This window comes from Numenius arquata, chromosome 3 (assembly GCF_964106895.1).
Source record: "Numenius arquata chromosome 3, bNumArq3.hap1.1, whole genome shotgun sequence".
Taxonomy (NCBI): domain Eukaryota; kingdom Metazoa; phylum Chordata; class Aves; order Charadriiformes; family Scolopacidae; genus Numenius; species Numenius arquata.
The window spans coordinates 37,880,365-37,903,446 of record NC_133578.1 but is presented as its reverse complement, the minus strand read 5'-3'; the positions used below and the strand labels follow the sequence as shown (position 1 = coordinate 37,903,446).

General features: G+C 44.2%; 1 protein-coding gene across 1 annotated transcript; it reads right to left on the bottom strand.

The window, feature by feature from the left end:
- Nucleotides 1-1,512: 1,512 nt before the first annotated feature.
- FRZB (frizzled related protein) lies at nt 1,513-22,886 on the bottom strand. The gene is made up of 6 exons (XM_074145375.1): nt 22,415-22,886; nt 11,905-11,952; nt 6,641-6,706; nt 4,406-4,610; nt 4,102-4,165; nt 1,513-2,533 (listed from the first exon to the last, which is right to left on the bottom strand). Exons 1-6 carry the CDS (start codon nt 22,866-22,868, stop codon nt 2,423-2,425), a joined length of 948 nt encoding a protein of 315 aa, XP_074001476.1. The 5' UTR covers nt 22,869-22,886; the 3' UTR covers nt 1,513-2,422.
- Nucleotides 22,887-23,082: the final 196 nt, after the last annotated feature.

Below are 23,082 nucleotides of genomic sequence, written 5' to 3'. Positions count from 1 at the left end.
TCATCAGCTTGTTGATCACATGAAGAATAGACAAGAGTTTCAGCCTCAATAATAAAACACTAAGGACTTGAAGATGATGAGAAACCAGTTCTCATCAATTAATGAAGTATATCTATTTATTTTCTTTTTCGTCCCCAGAGAGCATTACTTTTCCTTTGACCTTTAATTGCCCCCTGGCAAGGGGGATTAAAAGATGAAGGAAGAGTATCTAGATCAGAAGGAAGACCATTACAAACAATTTAACTGAGTAAAACACTGCCTGTTAGTGGACACTGACCTGCTTTGAGTGCAGAACTGGGGTGACAGCGAAGGGGAAGCACAAGGCAAAGCTCAACACAACCTGGGGAAGACCAAAAAGGATTTTCACACCATAAACTCTAATGCTAAATTACATGAAAGGTTAGGTGGGGTCTAGAACTGAGACCTAGTTAAGCAAATTTCTTTGCTTTCTTCAGAAAGCTCTGAGAATGGGGACAGGAGGACAATAGGAAACAAGATCACTCAGAAGTTTGGTTTTCTCAGCTTTTTGTGCAGCAGATTTTCCTTCTCGTGTTAACTGCCTGCTATTCATTGATTTCTTTAAAAAAATTTAAAAGTCCAAAGCCCAATAATTAAATATGACTGACAACGGGCTTCACAGAACTTGCTGCTTCAGTGATGATGTTCACCTTCCCATACCTACTGTGACCACCACAGGCAGAGACCTGCTCGCTGGTAGCGTGGCTGGAAAGGATAGGAACCACGCAACAGGGTAGAAGAGAATGCAAGAACCAAACTACAATGTTGAAAATACCCCAGAGCACTGTTGTCGAAAGGGAATAGCTTTGGTGTTAAGTGATTCTTATTCTTCTAATTCAGCCTCTTCTTTGAAAGTCCTTCCGCAGCTTCCAAGGCTGCCCGTGCAGTACCCTGAGCAAACGCTGCATAAGCTGGAGCCATAATATTCCACTGCTAGCCTTCAGAGCCAGCCTTTCCCCTAAATTACCCCTTTGTTCTTCATTTAAAAAAAAAAAAAAAAAAAAAAAAAAAAGGATTCTGAGCGTTGCAGGAAACAGTTCTATGTTTCAACTTGCTTGGTATCCAGCCCCATGGAAAAACCTGCCCTGAGACCTCTGGTTATTAACCGAAATCTTAAAACAGCATTGTTATAAAAATTCCCAAATATTTGTGTTTACTTACTATCATTTTATTTTCAAAATACCTGACAAGTGCACCACTGTTTTCTTAATGCAAGACAGCCCTAATGCACTTAGGACAATACTGACAGCTGAGAACACAACAGCCATTTGCATCTTCTATAGACTACAGCAGAGGACTGTCCTTTTATTTACCCCATTTTAATCTCTTTTGGAGCATGAGAGAATAGAAAAACAGAAGATAATTTCAAATATGTTGGCACTATCCACAAAAAATTCTATAAAAGCACAAAAATGAACTTTTTTTTCTCTTTATATTTTGAACAGTAATATAAAAAAATGTGATACTGATTCAAAAGTCAGACAAAGTCTGTGTTGACAACTACAATTCTTTTATTGGACATATTTGACTGAGCATTGAACATTTGTTTATGAGGCACAGATTTAAGAATAACACCACAAAATCAAAAGGATAAAGTGCAGACCTGTACTGAGAAGCAGGCCTGGTAAATCCGTCTACTCCTACAACTCAGCAGAGAAAAGGAAGAAAAGGGGAAAAAAACTGCCTTTATAAGAGAAGCAGTATATTAGAAATTATGTCCTGCGGTAACAGAGCTATACGACCTTCCCTGCAAGGTCCAGAGCGCCGGAAAACTCAGGTCCCCTATGTACAAGCACACTGTGTTTGTTGCAGGAAATATTTTAAGTTAGACTTTGGCTTACGCAAGTGGTTTATTTACGAGTAAGAAAACTTAACAAAGGTGTACTGATTAAAACAGCTCTCTTAACATCATTTCTTTAAAGAGTTCAGAATAAAAATTTACCCGCTTAAAGTCAGACCAACAACCTCCCCCCAACACAACGAGTTTCAGCAAAAAGTGACTAAGAAAAGTGAAAGGGGGAAACCAGGGTGAGTCACAACTTCAAGCAATGCTCTTTGCCAGATCTCATTCCTGCTTGCATCGGGATTTTCTCCTTAAGAAAATTCAGGAGATAAAATGGTAAATTCAGCATGTGCTTTTCTTTCCCCGTCTCATAAAGGCAGTTTTCTACAGATCTTAGTGACAGAAAAAAAATAATATATATTTCCAGAGCTTGCACACATCCAAAAAAAAAACAAAAAGAGGCAGAAAACAAGAGGGAGAATAAAAACTAATATAAGCTAAAACATTATTTTGTAGTAAACAATAGAATATAACGTGCAATAGTGCAATTTCTCCTTTGCTGCTTCAACAACGAAGTCTTGGTAGATAGTCCACTGCATGTCAAGGTATGGCGTCCCACATCTAACTACGTGCTTGTCGGGCACTGCTGGGTCTGCCAGGCTTCGGAGCCGCGTCGCTGTGTCCAGGCTCTCCCTTCGCCTTCCCAAGGTGGCGGAGTTTCTGATCCCAGCGCTGCGTATCGAAAGGCAAAGAAATTACAAAAGAGATTACAGAAGAACAACTGCGTATGTTTACAAACAACAGCAAAATATGAAAGCCACTGCCATTTCTAGCACATTACACTGCGTTGGGCTCAAATGGTGGAATGTGAGGTTATCAGTAAAAGTCACTTGAAATAGAAAAGCCGTTTCCTGGCTTTCTTACAGCCTCTGTGAATGAAGAGGCTGACAGGAGGCGTAACTGACTTCAGCAGAAAAGCACCTCACCTTCTAAATAATAAAATGTAAATGAAGCGATCCGTGCCATCTCTGGGGAAGCAGGATGAAAAACCAGTCAAGGGATTTTTATTAATATTTTATTATTATTATTTACTTATTTTTACTTTTCCAGGTAACAGCAACCACAGTACAAAAACACGTAATAAACATAGTTGGTACAACTGATGATGCTCTTGGCAAAGGAGATTGCGATGAGAAGCGAGTGGCAATGTGGCGAGGTTCTCAGCAGCCCCAGGGTGGCCATGAGGGCAGAAGCAGCAGGGTCGCGGGCCACAGGGAAATAAGTGAGAAAGCGAGTCAGTTCCCCCCCAAAAAAACCCAACAAACGATACTGCCACCCGAGAGCTGGAACTAAGAAGTCAGTCTAAGGCGGTAACGTGGTATTTGCTCTGCAGCACTGCATTTCATACGGCTCTGCCAAATCAAACAGCAACCTGGAGTAAGATCCCCGCATCTTTTCACTCATGTAATCTCTGTGGATGCGACAAATGTGCACAGAAAAACTTGCATTTGTAATCAGAAGAGTATTTTCCTGCCAGTCACCATTCAGGTTGTTGGAGAAAGCGTCGAGGAGACTGGTTTGCACGGGCACAACCGTTATTTTAAATCAAGCGCTGAGAAATTGTGTCAAAACAAGAACATTCTGTGTAAAATGACACTCCTAGCAACACTGAAATCACTGATACTTTGTAGTGCATCAAAACATACAAAGGCAATCCTTCCAGAATTTGGAAGGCATTAGAATACATTTAAATTAGAAAACATTAGAATCTATTTTCATATATTGCTTGCATTTGAGCTCATTGCTTCCAATTTGCTATGACATGACTTCCTGAATCATGAACCTCCCTCACCTAAGCCAGGAAGGTAAATTTTAAAAAGTTGCTAATCCACACAATTTGGTAAAAGAACTGTATTCAAAAGATATTAAATCTGAAAAGTATAATTCTGACTTAGTCTGGAAAACATCTGTAAAGCCCTCTTTTTTTTTTTTTAAATAAGTATCACCACCCAAATTAAGCAGGTGTGTGTTGCAGAGCACACAGTTTGCCCATGGAGTTAAAACACTCCTACTGCTTGCTTTTTTGAGATGGAGGTTTTGATTTCTGAAACACTGGTGTACTTTGGGGTAACTCAATGTATCGCTTTAGCTTATTCAGCGTGCATTTCTAAGTCATACAGCAAATAACATACCAAGTTAATTTTTGATACTTGATATTAATTAACCGGGGTCAGCATGTGTATTAGGTACATGTTTCATGATATCTGCAACACTTGACTTTTGGTGAGATATCTTCTTACCTTTACTTTTTTACCAAGACGATCCTTCCACTTCTCGGCTATGGAGCCTTCCACCAAGAGTAACCTACACAAGGGAGACAACCGGTTACTCCATCAACAGGCACGCACAAGCTATACAACCCAACACATGCAAGACTAAGAACCCTGTGCCTGCAGAGACCCTCGTCTCCCCCTGAATACCATTAAGGAGATGTGCAGAGAATCACACCAAGTTTTCCTTAGCTGGTGGCTCTGAAGTTCGGCTTTACAGGCAGGGGAGAAAATAACCACAAATACACTCCAAGGACAATGCAGAAAGAGTTACCTGGAACGCTCCTCGTCTTCGTAGCCCATAATGATGTACTCTTCGTTGGCACTAAGTGGTGGGCACAGGCAGCCAGAGTTTGTGTGAAGGTTTACAGTGTCCTTTGGGATATTCACCAGGGAAGATTTCAGGATCTCCTTTACTTCCACTACCGCAGTGACATCATGACATTTAGTCTTCACCTCCTTCACTTTAGCCCGAATGACTGGGAAAAAGTCACAAAGAGTGTAGTTAGCAGCAGCAGATAATGCAGGTCACCCCCAAGCCGTTCTTGGTGACCTCTGGGATTAGTCTTTTGCACGGTCCATTATCAAAAGCTTAGCTGAACTCCAGCAACGTCCCTGCCCCCATCTCTTCACTTCAGTACTTCATCCTCCACCAAGAGGGTCCAGGTAGCTCGGTGTATGTCCTGATAGTACGGTCACAAGCAGGAGTTATGTACCAATTGGATCTGCCTCCTATTTAAGTTGGGCTTAATTTTTAGCATCCCTTCTTCCTCATCCTTTCCACTTCATATATTTGATTCATTCCTTGTATGCTCTCCTTCTCCCTCAAGCTGTAACTGCTCCCCTCTTTGACTATTTGCAGTACAGATGACCGAACTAAATTTGTCACTCTCAACCTTTCATGAAACATGAACGTGTATTAAAACTTCTCGTATCACTACTTCCACCGCATGACAAGCCCTCACCTTTTTTATTCTCTCTCCAGTGACCCAGCATCAATCTGCTCAGCTTTTTATGAACTCCAAACGCTCCTGATCTTGACCCGATGACCCATTTAATTGTTTCCTCCCTCACCCTTTCTTTTTGACTTAAGTTGCATGAGAGGAAGAGTTGCCTTTCAAAGGCAATGCTTTTCGTTTCTCTCATGGTGACCAGTGAACTGATACCACATGCAAATGCAAAGCCAGTCCAGAGGTCACACTCTAGAGAATGCCACATCTTTCACAGCTTGGAAACAAGAGTCCCTTTCCCGGATTCCCAATTTCTTCTAACCTATGTGAAAAAGGTAATATGGAAGAAAGAAAACCATGGACTTACACACCTCCTCTCTTCACATGCATTGCCCATAAAGACAATCAGCCACCATGTTCTGCAGCCACATTAAATACAGCTGCTAACAATTACCTTGTGCATTTAAAATACACAATTTACCCCAAGTGATCCACTTCCTTAAAACCTCTTTAAGATTTCAAAACAAAATCTTGGAGTTCCTTCAAGTGCATTTTGAAACCTCTTTAATTTCAGAAGCTTGAAAATATAGGCAGTAGCATGCTCAGCGACTCTCTACCATGCGCAGATGTGGTACCCACTAGAGAACAGTAACTCTGTAAAGATTTTCCAAACAAATCCAAAACAACGTAAAACCAACTAGTCACCTAAAAAACCCAATGATGTTCGGCTGAATATAGGTGTAATTTTTTAGCTTTTAATAGGATTTCCTCTTAAAAGAAGTTTACCTGACAATAGTTGTATAAATGCATAATATTAACAAATATTATGCCATCACTACCATTTAAATGAAGTTTTAAAGTTCAGTGAGCCTAAGGCTATTCATGTGATTAATGGCAGAAAGGATGGGCCCAGCTGGTCCAATGATACGTATTCACTGGCTTCAACACCTTAATTTGCTTAAAACAAACAGTATGAAGAAAAATAGCTGCCTGGACCTGTGATACGCCCGAAGACCAGGACAATCTGGAGAAGAGAATACAATATATGGACACAGTGTACTTTTACAGGTGTTACTGACAGCATAACTCAGCCGGCAAGAGGCTCATTGCCGGCTTCGATACGTGAGAAGGAAAGAACCTAGCATGCCTGTTAGATCCCATGGCAGGTTTGTAGGCACGAAACTTAGCAAAAACATCATTTCCTGTAAAAGCAGAGCACATCAGAGCTGGAAATCGAAGGGGCAGTTCAGACATAGCAGCTCACATCCTCGCTTTGGTCACATCCCTTTTCACACTAAAGAAGTGCACGAGTCCCAGATGTCTTTGCTGACCCTGAAACGACACTCAGCATCGACACTCCTGTACTAACAGATGAAGCTAACCCACTCCATCCTCCTACAAGCACTCTCTGTTTTGAATTTGGAAATGTTTCAGGCCACGTCTTCCTTCTCTAACAAGGACTAAGGGATCAACCATCAGTAATTGGGCCCATAGGCTTTTTTAATTAAAATCTTCCCCTTACTGTAGCCTTTAAAAACCGGCCATGCAGCTGTCCTTACCGTAGTTATAATTGTTGCGTAGATAGGTCTTCTGGGTGGCTTTTATAGGCTTGCATTTGCAGCGCTCTGTGAAAACAGAAAGTTTAGAAAGAAAAGAGCGTATGTTCAGGGACAACCTCCCCGAAACCTCAAGCTCACACCTAACGAAAACTTCACTGAACTGACTTGTCTTTTACAGGCAAGTTAAATATTAAAAACCACAGGGCATTCCTGGTCTGCTCTGCTGGAAGTTGTTGTGGAACTGTTTGTGAGATCTCAAAGGTTTCTGGGAGAGAACTTGACATGCTGATATTAAAAAAAAAACCAAACAAAAAACCAACAACAAAAAAAACCAACAACAAAAAAACCAACAACAAAAAAAACCAACAAAAAAACCAAAGCAAAACCACAACAACCAACCTCACAACAACAAAAATACAGGGACTTGAAGTCTGAAGTGACAAAATTTTCCATTTTAAGCCAATTCAAGATTCAATTTTAGCCTCTTCTGTGCTCACAAGTGCTGCAATTCCATGTCCTTACAATGCCTTTCTCTCTCGTACGACACTCACTCCTCCTTTCTGCACTTTTAATCACACAGACTGTAATACAGACACAGAAGGAAAAGACCATGACAAGGCACAGTTTAACATTCGATTGGAGACTACACGTTTGACTGGAGGCTACGCATACACATTGCTCAGTTTAACACACTGGGATATTCTGGCTAGCATGCACTTACCATACGGGATGCAATTTTTGTGGCTAATTCTCAAGGCACAGTCTGTCTCTGGAACCGCACCGTACTGTTTCCTACAGTGGCATGGCCTCTTTACACCTAAAGATGGCTAAGAGCTACAGTCAACACACGAAGTGCATGGGAGAGTGGTGGGACCACGTGGCACGTAGTTCCCTGCTCTGAACCCCGCTGCGATGGTCCTGAGAAAATTAAACTTCAATCATGTTTCTTCGGTGGCGTCTTTTGACAGGAGGTTTAAGAGAGACTGAGTTTAAAATTAAGTTTACAATTAAGTTTAAGAGGCTGAAGGGCTTCACTTGACTACAGCAAGTGTTTAGTGTTACCTTTGATCCCGCTCTGGACTCTCCCTCAATTAATAATGAGCAAATGGCTTTTGGCTGAACTGCAGACTGGCCTTTAGGAGACTCGGTTGGTTTGTCAACCCAACAGCTTCATGCTCTACATAGGACTGACCTAGATGGGAAATTTTAGAGCACTACTTGGAGGATATTAACCACTGACACATTTGCATTTTATCTTACCAATTCTGTGACAAAACAAACAAAAGAAGACATCTCAAAAATACAGTTAGTGGAGCTGACTGAAAAAGCTGCCACCAGCCTTCTGATAAATCTATGCCATGGGTCGTCAGACCCGAGTATAATTTAAGCCCAGGCTGCACACGTGCAACTGGTAGACATGTAGTTAATACAAGCCACAGAGCCATCCTGCTGTCTGGGCTGGCTGTATAAAATTACGACCCAGAACCTCAGGTTTAATTAAAATAGAGAAATTATTAGCCCTTCCAGGGGTAAGGATGGCCTTCAAAAGACAATAAAAACGAGCACTGTAAGAGCAGCATCTCCACTGCTGCAGCTTCCAGACAGCTGGGAACACCAACAGGGGTAAAAACACTGTCATTAGTGGCTGAAGCTCCAGACTTAACGCGTTTATTAACACCACCAATATTTCACGGTTGGTTGTTCTAATGCAAGTATTTATTTATTTCAAGCAAGTGTGTTAAGTGGAGTTTGGTGGTGTTGCAAGGGCAAGTCCACCACTGCACCCACTGCAAACAGCAAGTCCCAGTAATAGATACACATGGTCATCTATTTTGACATTTGAGTTGGCATTTAAGTGGAAGTAGACTTAATGCAGCCTATTTTGATATACCATAGTTCTAGAATAACAATGCATATAGCTAGTGATTTAGTTAAATCCAATGTGGAGTCTGAAAAGAACTTTTATTTGCTATGTAAGATTTCTGCATATTAAAAAAAAAAAAAAAGAGATGGCATCATATGGTTATGGACTTCTCAAATCATTATTCATTTTCTATTGAAAGAATTTTTATAGTTGAAAATAGAAAAAAAAAATACAGGAAAGAGGAGAACATTTCAAAAGAAGAGGATATTGTTTCCTTGAATTTCAAACACATCCTCAGCAATCTATATATAGAGTCCTACAGACTTCAGCTTTTGTATGAGACTGTGTTAAAATAATAAAGGCAGAGAAGGGAAGTGATTTTTGGCTTCCCTTCTGCCTGTGGGAGCTCAGGCATACTTTAGGCCAAATTATGGCCCATTTCATAAGCTGCCTCAATACAGGCCATAAAAGATGCGCTCCTGTGACCCACACGCACACAGGCATCTCAGCATTCACGTCCAACAAGTTCTACCCTTTAACGTTCTCCTCCTCTATAGTACTTTGCTCTGAGGCACAAGTAGAAAAAAATACTCTGAGTTACAGGATAAGAATACACAGCCTCACATTTCCCTCAATTTTAAGACGGTATTGGATTATTTTGTTTTATTAATTTGAGGAATATGTTTTACTAGTCTTGTTCTAGAAACCTGTTATAGACCTGTCCATGTCCTTAATGAAGGATACCTCCTAGTCACCCTAGTGCTTTTCAAAATTACATTTCAAAGAAGTTTGCAAAATGCTGCATTATTTCTAACTGCTCTTTAGAGATACAGAAACTTACACAAAGTCACCTATGAAGTCAGTCACAGAGCTAGAACCAACTCTCTCCCAGCTTCTGTTACAGTGACTTTCAAAGGAAGCGCAACATGAGTGTTGGAGAACACGCATTTGATTGATGTGTGTCTCCTGCAAAGTTGGTGTGGGAACACCCACAAAAGGTGGCCATAAAAGTGTACTGCATCTCTTGATGCTGAGGGGAAGTCTCACCTTACGTGACAGTCTCCTGTGAAGCTACCAGAAGTACCAGAAGAGCCCTGGGACCACAACAACGTTATACCCCAAGCACCAAGACAGGCAGCAGAGGCTCACACCAGTTTTGAGGGAGGTCTCAGCTAACTTCGCCATTAAATATTTTTTTTAACACGAGTCAACAGACAACTAACAAAAGCTCAAAACCTATACCTTTGAAACCTTCCCCCTGTAAATGCCAAAACAAATGGACTACACAGGAAAAAGGTTTTCCCTGTGGATTGCTACCAAGAAACGTGCCATCTTAAATATACGTGCATGCGCAATCTAAAACTTGATCAGTACAAGCACTCAAACCTGGAAAATGCTTCCCTGATAAATTAAGGATAAAAAAAAAAAAACTCTGGAAAAATTTCTAAGTGACTTTAAAAGCATCTGACGAAGCAGACAACAACACAATTTACTGCCAAGAAAGGTCAAAAAGCTCCCCCTCCAACAAAACCCGGGCAGACTCGGAGGGAAGGTTCTGCCAGCGGACGCTGCCAGGGATAAAAGGTGCCTCGAAGAGGGGTAACCCACGAGGACTGCTCACTCCAACTGTACACATGCACATGCAATATGCTCCAGAAACCACAGAGCCAAGTCCAGGTTTTTTTAAAACACATCAAGTCGCTACTTGCAAAAAAAAAAAAAAAAAAAAGAAGAAATTCTATTTATAATGGCAAAATTACAAATTTACTTTAACGAACACAGCCTTTTAGGTGGCTAAACTGTGTTTGTCAGTTGAAAGAGATGTAGCACATTGAACCAGAAATTGTGTTGGTACAGCAAAAGGCAGTGACAAAAACATCACCCTTCCTTTCCATCAGCAATTTTTCTGCGCATCTTCACCCTGTTTTTTTGTATGGGGTTTTTTTTTATGTCTGGTTTTGCTTTTACTAGTCAAAAAGCATCATGACAAAAAGTCTAACTGAATTTTACTCTTTCCTCATCCACTACGGGATCACTTACTGGTATTACATGCTGTCTACACCCCTAAGGACAGGCTGCGCTAAAGGTATGTTTGATATTTTTGATATAAGGTGAGGTTGAAGGTATTCAGCTTTACTGTCATACTCAAAGTGAAGCTTGTATGCTCTTTGTACAGTCACTGTAGAGGATGAAATCCACACTTTCTCAATGCCACACAACTGAAAGTGGCTTAAAAGTGAGAAGATACTAACACTAGTAAAAAAATCTTTAGAAAATCTTTAAGATTTGGTCCCATGCTCAAGGCAATTTAAAGTGAAGCTTGTTAAAGGGCTTACTTTTATCATGTTTTTCTAATTGTAGCTGGCTTTCTAGAGGATGTACACTGCGATTTAAATAACATTTTGCCTAAATAACACCTACACAGCTACCTTCACATTGGGACCTACTTATCACATTTTAAAACTGTATTATAAACTGGGCATTATTAATACATTATTAGTACCTTTTTACAGTTTGATCATAGAGATTAACGCTGAAGCCATCCAATTTTATGTAGGTATCTAATTCTATGTTCCACAACCATACTTAGATGTTTATATTAATAAACCGAGCATCAGTGCACACTATAGCTCACCAATACCTCTGGAGAAGGAAAGACACGATGGCCAACGCTAGGTTTCCAAGTGTCATCTTCTTGACAAAGGCCTAAGAGGAAAACTTTTGAAGGAATCGTAATAAAATGCAAGGAAACCTATAGTCACTGGCTTGCTTGAGCAACAAATTGGTATTTTTATCATCTATTAGATCCCAAACTGGGCTTTCCTTCTTTGCATTGCCTATGACTAGTGGTAACACTCAAGGGGTTTTACTCAGTTCCAGTAAAAACAAAACAAAAAATAAAAATCCACAGGGGACCTGCTGGAATAAAACCAGTCTCAGAAGGTCTCAGCCTCAATCTCCTCAGGTTAACGGGAGTTTTGCCATTATCTACATAGAGTGACGAATTTAATTTGCAAACTTTGAAATCAGAATGAACCATTGCCTTCACTGGTTCTGCCCAGTGAAAATCCCTTTAATGATCATTCTCACTGCTTGAGACAAAACTTCTAAGGAAATCAGCACAGCCCTCTGGATCTGATGGAAATTTTGCCCTGACAAAAGCAGAAGAGACGAGTGCTAAAGAGACACGCTAAAGAGTTAATTGCGTTGTACGCTGAGAGGTCCACAGGGTGGCCAGCCCCAAATCCCAACTGCTCACAGGATACAAATGCACAATCTACAGGACTCCCTGACAAGACAGAGTGTTTTTCCATCACTTAGTACGCCTCTTACTTTATTAAGGATTAAAAGGATTTGAAAGACTACACCTTATTATAGAGTTTTATAAAAGTGTACTCACCGATGCCGGCGCCTCTACAGTTGCCATTATTAGAATCCATAGGGAAATCTGGCACGGATTTGTAAAATACATAAAGAAATGTTAGTATTTTTAATATTAGATTATCTCAATACACCCAACATTGCAATGCTTAGTCTCTTTCTCTAATATTTAGTATATTAAAACTTAATAACTTAATTAACTAACAGATGGTAACATTCTACAGGCCAGCCTGTAGAACACAGTTTCTTATCTGAACTTCACCCGAATCCAGCACATCGTGTTAAAAGCTGAAGCAAATTAAATATCCCATTCCTACTGATGCACAGACTGGCAGGTTTAGGGCGAGGATGGAAATTTATGGCATGACCTTACAAGCACCTACAAAAAGTACACGTACTGTTTGCATTTAATTAGATGATGAAGGAGAAATTACTTTTGGTTTGTTTTTTTGGTTACTGAGGAAATCAAACCAACCAACCACAATCATATCATTGAAGCAAAAGCCAAAACAAATGTTTCAGACCTTTCCCTTCCCCTCAGTTCAAAAACATACTGATTAGTTTGAAGGACAGATAAGGATCAGAAGGGAAAAAGGCACTAAGCCCAAAGAACTGCATTTAGACACATTTGTGAGTGAAACGTGCTCCACATTAGTAAAACATCTCATTTCAAACCTGTTGCTTATTAAATCACACAATTTAACAGATTTATACATATATTTAATCATGAAAAACGAGTATGTTAATTCATGTAACATTGTACAAGTTAAGAAAAAAATGAATGCAAGAGAAACAAGGTTTGGGAGAGGGAGAGTATCCTTTATTAGAATAACATATACAATGGAAAAACAAACGAGGTTTCAAACAAAAGGCCCTTCTTTAAGTTTGCATGCCCCAAAGTTCACGCAGCTTTTTCGACTCTGGAAGCCGGTATCGTACAAACACCGCCTTTCTTACATCCTTGCATTATCATGGATACACCACCACTGCTTGTACAATATAGGACAAATGAATATAAGACCATGTCATAAAAGCTCCTCTCTTGTAACCGAAGCTGTAAGGATCTAAGGATCTGGCTGTAATACACCCCAGGACACTGATGATACTCGGTATACATGAAGTGTTTAGATGTGTGGACTAAATTTTAAGGGCTGGTGCAATTATTTAATCACAAGTCCTATAAATATGTATTTAAAGTACCTGTTTACAAAAGATCTAATATTACTTAGTTAAGCTTCTAATTTGGCCATCTTCCTTTAAAAAAAAAAAAAAAATCTCCACCTTAAAGCAACCTTCTCATAGCAACATGGAACTTCCTCTACATAAATGGGGATATGGCAAAACGACAGTCAGGGCAAAAGCATACCTGAAAAACAACTAATTCCCTTACTAACATAATAATTAACTTCACAAAATTGAGACTTCAGGAGTGATGATTCCTACCAACGTAAAGAGCAAAAGGTACACAAAACAGCACAGAAGGATTTAATAGATGCTCTTTTACATCCAATATTGCTAGTAAAAATTTTCTTCCAAAGAAAGTTTCAAACTACCACAGTATCTCAGTTTATAGAACAAATCCAACATTTTCATGGGTTTTTTTCTTCAGTTGTGTTTGGTCTTCAATTATTATCCACTTCCATGGCAGCTGTAAGGCTTCTCCCTGCTGCCTTGTAGCAAGTCAGATTACACAGGCTATTTCTTACTTATGTGTTTGACTTTGATTATTCACCTGAGATATTCTCAAATTTTAAAAAAGCTGTTGTTATCAAGTGGTAGTTAGAGAACGTGACCTCTACCAATAGTATATGGTTAAAAAAAAAAAATAGCTCTTCATCAAATTTAAATTAATTTTGCATTATATCAAGTGCTTTCATGTATTCCACACAGGGTGAAGGAGGAATTAAAATGGTTTTCCTCTTGCAATTAGCTAACTAAGAGGATGACCCCATTTCTTCTCATTCTTCCTCTCCTGGGCCAAATCACTGTTGTCTTGTTCATTTAGCCAGTGCTTTGCTTTAAACCTGCAGCTCCTTCTGACGTGGTCACAGTGTAGAGATCACTTGGGTCTGTAGTCTGATAATCCTCCCATCTGCTCCCCTTGCAGACAGAAGTCTGCAAAGCCTCCCAGCCACCAACCCCGTAGAGGTGGCTCTACTTCTCTGTGCACCTAAGAGTGGCCTGAGATGTTTCACCACCCTCTGGGCACTCAAGACCTCTGCAGAGAAAGCTCTCCAGATTCACTGGCCCTCTCCTTCGGTTGCCTTGGCCAACTTCTCAGGTTGCCTCCCATGCTGGCTGGCTTTGCACATGGCCAAGGCAACTCTTTCTGGTGCTTCATGTGGCCCATCAAGGTACAATTCCTTCTATAACAGGTACTTCAGTTATGAACGAGGGGATGGTTGGTTCACATCTCCAAAGCGCACTCCCTACACCAACAAAACTAGGGGCAGAAAAAATTTTCATCAGCAGAGGAGGCAAGGGAAGTATCAGGTTAAATGCTTAGCATTTTCACATCCACAGAGAAAACACAGAAGGAAAAAAGAAGGCCTGAAGTGGACTCTCCCTTCCTAAACCAAGGGCTGATCCAAGCAGTCATGACTTCGTGATGTTTAAGCAAACCAAGTCCAATTCACTCGGAATTACAACCAAACATAAACCAGAGCCCGATAAGGGGTTCACAGTCTTCCCTGACACCACTCAGGGGTACGATGCTCCTGTCTATGGGCTGAGGAACTGTCCTTCAAACTCACACCGATGCAAGGGGGGGCTGGTAAACACTTACTATGTCCAATATAAACCCCGTCCTGCAAACAAACACAGAACTAAACTGCTTTCCACCAGATGTTCCCTTCCACTCCTAAGTACACAACTTATTTTATTTTTACTCTATTACAACGCACCACAACCTCAACCCATCTCCCAATTCTGCATTCATTTGCCAGGCCACTTCTCCTACCCCAAACCAGTGGTTGTGGGTACCTGACGAAGCCGCCGGCTGCGCAATGAGAGTAATTGAGACGTGTGCTGAGCAGCTACTAATGGAAACGGCTCCTGTTTCCGTGTGTGTGTGAAGGCTGCGGTGCACAGCGCGGTGTAGTCAGCAACTGTGGTCAACGCACGGTGGCTGTCAATGAATCACAGAATGGTTAGAGTTGGAAGGGACCCTAAAGATCACCGGGTTCCAACCCCCCTGCCATGGGCAGGGACACCTCCACTAGAGCAGGTTGCTCAAAGCCCCATCCAGCCTGGCCTTGAACACTTCCAGGGATGGGGCATCCACAACTTCCCTGGGCAACCTGTTCCAGTGCCTCACCACCCTCACAGGAAAGAATTTCCTCCTAATATCTAATCTAAACCTCCCTTCTTTCAGTTTAAAACCATTACCCCTTGTCCTGTCACTACATCTCCTGACAAAGAGTCCCTCTCCAGCTCTCCTGTAGGCTCCCTTCAGATATTGGAAGGCTGCTATGAGGTCTCCCCGGAGCCTTCTCTTCTCCAGGCTGAACAACCCCAGCTCTCTCAGCCTGTCTTCACAGGGGAGGTGCTCCATCCCTCTGATCATCTTCGTGGCCCTCCTCTGGACCCGTTCCAACAGGTCCATGTCCTTCCTATGAGCAAAGGAGGAGTAAACAGGTACCGCTGCGTCACTTCATGATTCATTTCCCTACCTGCGAGGCTTGGGCCAGGCAAGTATTGACCTTGCCTTGATGTTCATCTTTCCCAGCGCCCTCATGCTTCCTTAGGGATGAGCAGTTTCTACTCATGGAGAACAGCATGGACTTGTGGAGTGGACATCTCAGGAAAGGCTTCATATCTCCCTGATCCTTCCCCTGGTCAAGCTTATACCGCCTGGTCCTTCCTCATCTACCAGGGAAGCGATGGGAAAATGCATCTGGACCAGCCCTGTCACCAGCCACCTGCAAGATCTTAGGTGGGCGCGAGCAACCACTAAATCCCATCCCCTGACTCCAGCAGTCTAATGGGCAGAGACCTCTCTCCACCCGGAGAGGCACATTGCTCACACCTCCAGCCATAATGCAGAGAGTGGAAAAAAAAAAAGAAGCTGGTTTTAAAAATAAACAAACAACTTCCTATTGTTCCACTTCTTTTCTGAGGCGACCTCTCTGCCAAGTTTTGTCTATGCAAAACAATCTTTTTTGAAAGAAATATCTCTCAGTGATGATTAGCAGGATTGCCAAAGAGGAAATATTATCCAGAGCTCCAATCCAAAGGCTTCCTACTAAATTTTGTTTAAGAGCAGGGGAAAAAATCCAAACTGATTTTTCCAATGAGCCGTTTTAATTAAGCACTTTTCAGAGGGATGCTATATAAAAAAAAAACCAAACCACTAACAAGGAGAGCAGAACAAAAGCCGCTTGCATAGTAAGTGTACAAAATAACAATGTCTGGATCACACATTTGGAGGAGAGGCTTGGGAAAAGGAAACAAGTTGGTAATACTTAAGTTTTGAGTAAACTTCTTACTTATATCACAGTTTAAATTAATAAATAAATAAAAAGCTGAGAAAGAGCCAAAAGTAACATGATCCCGATTGTCACTGCAATTAAAGAATATGGCCCAGCTATTGCTGAAGCCATTCCAGGCACCCAGCTCCAAAGAACAAAACCGCAGTGAGCAGTTGCTGCTTGGGCACTTCCTTCAGACAGAGACATCTGTGAGCCTCGTTTATTAAGAAACCTTCAAATATGCATGAATTCTGACTCTGTGACCTGCTTCGGGTCTTAATGCAGAGAGGATCTTTGCTAATCTGATCGCACAAAGACATCCACAGTGAAGCCAAGTAATAGGAAAATTGATCCTCCTTAATATTTGATACAGATCACTCGAACTCCAAGCCACAGAGCAGCCTGAAACACGGCTGCTCCACATCATGAATTATTCCACATCACGAATCCTGCTGGGTTTCGATGACATTTAACGGGCTAGGTCTTGACTTGATACTTAGACCATAAAAGCCACTCCATGGGACTTAGCCTACAAAGGCAGACAAACTGAAGTGATAGTATAACACCACCAATGGTATCTTCATTAATAACGTTTAAATAACTTTATTTACTTCTCCTTTCTTCTTTAAGGCTTGAAGTTTGTAATGATTTTGTTCTTTAACTGAGAAATTTTAACTAGGACAACAAAGATGATTAAGGGTTTGGAGCATCTCCCTTACGAGGAAAGGCTCAAAGAGCTGGGGCTCTTTAGCCTGGAGAAGAGAAGGCTGAGGGGAGACCTTATCAATGCTTATAAGTATCTAAAGGGTGGGTTGAAGGAGGATGGAGCCAGACTCTTTTCAGTGGTTCCCAGTGACAGGACGAGGGGCAATGGGCACAAACTGGAACATGGGAAGTTCCACTCAAATATGAGGAAAAACTTGTTTCCAGTGAGGGTGCCAGAGCCCTGGAACAGGCTGCTCAGGGAGCTCATGGAGTTCCCTTCTCTGGAGATCTTCAAGACCCGCCTGGATGCAGTCCTGAGTGATGTGCTCTGGGCAACCCTGCTTTAGCAGGACAGTTGGACTAGATGATCTCTAGAGGCCCCTTCCAACTCTGACGATTCCATGATTCTGTGAAATGAGGCTGCTTCCGAGTTTTGCGCACATGCTTAAAACAAATCTCAACTTTAAAATGACAACCTGGGCATGACCGCTCGTCCTCGGTACGGTCTGAGACACTCTGAACGCCGCTGTGCATTTCACTGTAAGCAGAGTTATGCAAGTCTGAGTCAAAGCAAATTTGATCTGGAGTTTGGAAACCACTGTTTTGGAAATTAAGTTAATAACATATGAAAAACAAGCGTGGGAAACAGCTCTTTCACTTTTCTTTTAAGCATACAACGCCAAATTCACATACCAGATTACTATGAATTCACCTGGGCAAAAGGCAGGTACAGAGGACGTGGCCTACACAGAGAAATCACGGGTTCATTGAAGATTTAAGAAAATACATCTCCATCACTTGAATAATCTTTAATTTTCTTTCATATTTAAGAGGTGGTTTGTTTTTTTTAAGAGATTCCGAGTTCTCTCTCTTATGATAATCACCAAAACTAGTTTGGGCCTTAATTACACGTGGTTGATACCTTGTGATGATGCTTCTCTTTTCTCCAACATCTCATTAACAACCCAACACGCCTTCAAGCTCTTTTTCTATTTAAGTCAGATACGATGAGACAGAAATCCAACCGACGGATCTGTCGTCTGAGATGCATGGTACCCATCATACCACTCGCCTTTTATTGCCAGTTCCCTCTCCAAAACAGCAATAAACATGTCACTTGAGACATAAACAGCCCGCTAGACAGTAGCAGCCAAGCACAGCACTTCAGTGCTTTTCTGAGTCAGCATCCAGCAATGACTGTGGTCAGGCCGGTCATATATTGCGTGTAAAATTAAAGACAGGCCCTGCTCTTGATAGTTCAGATTCAAGACAGCTTTTTTTTTTTTTTTTCTTTTCTATCTGCACTTCTCGCTGCTTCATAGACTAAAGAAGATTCGACCAGACCCTGAAGGAAGGAAGCAGATAACCTGATAGATGTGAGGAAGAGTCAGCACAGGCACACGGAGAAAGAAATATATGGGACCTCCTGCATAGGCAAGACAGCTTGTACCAGTGTCTGTGAGCAGAACTGCTTTCATCCCCAAAAAGCACAGGACTGGGATGCAGGATAAAAGCCAGATACAGAAGACATTAGCATGTACCAATCTCACATCTGGAATGTTAACGTATTGGCAAGAGGCTTTTTCATCTTCCATCCTGGATGATGATTCACAGGATCCTCCACAAAAACCATCTGTCACACCTGCCTCCACAACACCCGCACCGTGCCCAGAGCATCCCTCTGCTGCTTGGGTGTAAAGGAACCCAGGTGTTTCTCAAAGATAATGAAAAACCAAGACAGATATGTTTCCCACAGGACGCTTGTTTGAACATGGGCCCTGTACCTTGAGGGACCTGAGACCTCCAAATCGTCAGCGTGGTACAGCAGGTACACACTCAGGTTTTGGAGACCGGCACAAGCCCAAAGGGTCTGCAGAGACTGAGCCCTAAACAAGGCAGTTCTACTGTTCTTATCAGCCTTTTCCATCACACACACAGCAGCAGCTCTTTCATCCCTTTGTGTCAGCAGCCCTGAAGAACATCACGTGAATGACACAAATACCTCCCTCATTCCCGCAAAGAGGAAGCCTCTAGATCTTCCTTACCACTTGGCCTGCACATAGAAAGAGGTCCCACAAGATGTTTGTGGAGGACTCATAACCTGTGCCTCAATAACCGAAAGTGATTCTTACTGGGATTTGCCACAGATTTTACTAACGACACTTAACTTCATGTTTTGCAACAGCCACAGTCTACCAGGCATGGGGAAGACAACTGATCCAAGAGGAATTTCTCATCTTTTACTGAAATGTCAGCCAAAGAAAAAAAAGAGAAAATCAAGTGAACTTCAAATGATCTTCAACTTGGCATCACTGAAATGAGAGTCAAGACCAATTACTTTAATGGCGTCAGGGAATTTTTGCAAGCGTCTACACAATAACATCATGTTAACCCACTGCAGCAACCTCTCGCAGGCAACTCAACCCAAAGAAAGTGTGTCCTGAGGGTCAGAAGAGCCCTTGCACCCAGCAGAACCACATGCTCCTGAGAAAGATGCATGGTCTAATATTGGAAAAGGAACGGAAATAGGGCTTTCCAAACCCTGATCCTGCTCTGATGAGGACAAACATCTGAACCGTTGTCATCCTTCAGGCTGCTGCCTTATGGAAAGGACTACACAACCGCATTAACCCGCTACACAAGTAATAACGCAGGAAAGGAAACCTCAAGAGGAAAGGAAACAGTAAAATCCCGTTACTTTGCAGGTAGCAAAAAATGAAAGAAAAATCAAGATTTCACTTCTGAAGAATAACATCCCTCCTCTTCTACAGCAGAAGCCCAAGAAAAAATGGATTTATATTTCTGCCTGCTCTATTAGGTGTAATTTACAGACAGCACAAGGGGGAGGAGTGCTTAGGAGATAAATAAGTGCGAGTATTCTGCATGCTCCCCATTAGGCAGTTCGTTATTCGTGTCTTCTACTTGGCCGCAATCCTTTATTTGGAGAATTGAATTTGGAAGTGTTCACCTTACCTCTTCCTAGAACAGGAATCCTTCACTCTGCTTTCTAAAGGAGCAGTTTTATTCCCTCAAGAAGGATTCTTTCAGTCTGGTGCATAATGCATCAGTTCAAAATTTTCAGCCCAGAAATGAGAATGTCATCAGGTTCTCATTCACTGAAAGAGAGTTTTCATGGATCCAGCCCTGGAATCCCTCAAAGAGGTTATTGTACTGCTGAGGTCCTCAGAAATAGGTAACTCGGGGGCAATTTTAGCCAAACTTCCTCCCTCCCTCCAGATTTGAATGCGATTGCTTCCAAATCACTGCAGACCTGCCAAGCCTCGCTCAGTTTTGAGCGATTTTTAAGGCGGTTTTGAAAGCACCTCAATGCTGCGGAGAAAGGCGCTTGGTGTTCAAAACCGCACCTCCTCAAACCGTCCCAGGAGGTCTGCAGCCACCAGAGAGCCACAGCAGCAGCGAGGGACCTGCAGGCAAAAATAGATGGTTGGGTTCATGGGCTGGGGACAGCTATGGGAGGGAGGAAGGATGGAAAGGCGAGAGGGGAGCAATTAGAAGGGCTAGAGAGAAATAGCAGTAACGACCGGAGATATCGGGGTATGGTCACTGAGTTGAGATTTCCAGAGGTGGAGAGGGTAACTCGACTCGGAGAAAGAGAGGGGTTAGTCTGGCCTACAAATAAATGCAGAGGAGTGGAGAGAGCAGCTTACCTGGGAAGGCTGAGCTGGGGAGCACGGTCAGCAAACGGAAGCATGAGATTTCATTAGGAGAGGAAAACAGGAATTACAGTGTTTGGCACAGTCTAATACTGTGCTGAGGACAGCATGAAAAAAGACAACCCCACTTTTCATTCACAGGTCACTGCTAGGGGAGGAGGGAAAGGTGGGAGATGCCCATCGGGAGACGTGACAATCTGGCATTGCGGCTACGGGCATGGAAGGAGCCAGACGGCAGCACAACGAGCCCATGGGGCACATGGGGGCTGCTCTACCTCAGCCTCGGAGACCCCTCTTAGGGGCTCCCCTGCGCCTCTGCTCTCCCACTCCTGTGATGGAGAGGTCTGGCAGACCCATCAACACTGCAACTTTGCAGCAAGGAAACGTAGCTTGGTTCCACCAGCAGCACGTGCTTTCCTCAAGTAAGACAGGAACTGTGGTCATTTCGTAAATGTCAAAGCTCACTCGTGATAACCACCCACTGGCTTGCTTTGATTTCCTCTTCAATGGCTCCTTCAATTTGCTATTTCTGCGGTGCTCGGCTCACCACGTTGGAGCTGCGCCCTGCAAACCCCTCCAGCCCAAAGGCAGCCGTTGACAGGAGCGCACCCCTAACAGAGCAGGGTCCCTGAGCAACAGAGGTTTGCAGCACCGTGCTGGCCCGAGTGGTCAGAATTCTTCACCCAACCGCCCGGAGATGCTCCTGCCTCCCTGGTACCCCTGGTCAGCAGCTGGACACCCAGCACCAGCTGTCCTGTGGGACCGCAGTGAGCGCAGACAGTGAAATGGGACACAGCGAGACAGCTGGGGGGGTCAGGTACCACCAGAGCTGCCTCAGTGCTGGAGGCTGCCTTTGGCTCGCTCAGGGACGCTGGGAATGAAAAGCCGTGGAAGGCTGCACCTTTGCTGGGCTTCTCTCCTGACCGTAACTCGTGAGCCCAGGGACCTGACGGGGGACCCGTGCCATAACCAGGCATTCAGTGCCAACCACGAAGATGGGGCTCTTCGCTCCCCTTCGGCTGCCAGCGCCAGCACAGGAGGAGGGAGGCTCAGGAGACCACAGACCCCCAGCTCCTGCCCGGGGCTCTTCTGGGCACGGCTCCCGCTCCAGAATCTGCTGGCAGTGCCCAGGGAGGAGACGGCCTTGGTAGGAGGGGGGCAGTCAGCTTTGGGGAGAGTGAGCGGCCGGGGATGAGCGTGGCCGGGTTCTGGGGGACCCGGCAGCCTGGGGACAAGCGGGAGCTCCTTTCTCCTGGGTGGCTCTGCCTTCGCAGCAGGCAGCGGCTGCTGATGCGATGGCAAAGCGGGGCAGGGAAACGTTTCCCTTTTGGGTGAAAGGAGGGTTGCCGCTCCCACGCTTTCAAGCGTTCCCCAGCGTCACGGCAAGGGCTGTCATTTGTCACACACGTTTCTGTTCCCAACAGCAAAACTTTTCCCAGCAGCGAGGCGGCTGGCCAAGGCGGAAAAAAAAAGAGAGAAAGAAGAAGAAGAAAAGAAAAACTAAAAAAAAAAAAAGTGGAGGGAAAGAAAAGAGGCTTAGAGAAAAGTCCGCAAGAGCCGCGGGGGGGGGGGGGGGGGAAGGCAGGGCTCCGCGGGGCGGGCTGCCCTGCCCCGCTCCCCGGCGCCCATTGTCCGGCCGCGGGGGAGCGGAGCGCCCCGGCCGCCGTCCCCGCGGACTCACCGGCGCCCTCGGCGGTGACGATGGCCTCGGGGGAGATGCAGACGCCGCGGTCGTAGAGGGGCAGCTCGTCGCAGGCCAGGCTCTCGGGCCAGGCGTGGCGGTATCGGATGAGGACGGGCTCGCAGCCGGCCCGGGCGCGCTCGCAGACGGACTTGCAGGGCTTGATGGGCTCGTGCTGGAAGTCGATGGTGCAGATGGGCGCGTACATGGCGCAGAGGAAGAAGAGGAGGTCGGGGCTGCAGTTGGTGCCCAGCAGCCCCTCGAACTGCTCCATGGCCAGCACGGCGTTGGCCTGCGTGCTGTGGTGCAGGTGGTTCGGCATCTTGGTCATGTTCCAAGGCAGCGGCTTGCACAGCGGGATGCGCACCGGCTCGCAGGCCGCCGACCGACCCGCCGGCGCCCGCCCCAGCACCAGCAGCCCGGCCAGGGCCAGCACCGCCAGCCCCCGCCACATGCCGCCCGCCCCGACGGCGTGCCCCCGCCGCGCCGCGCCGAGCCGAGGGGCCGAGCGGCGAGACCTCGGCGCGGGGGCGGCTCCTCCGGCGGCGGCGGCGCTGGTGGCCCGCGGGGGCCCCGCCCGCCGACCGGCCCCTCCGCCGGGAGGGACGGGACGGGACGGGATGGGATGGGAAGGGTCGCTCCGGCGGGCCCGCCTCTCCTCTGCCGGC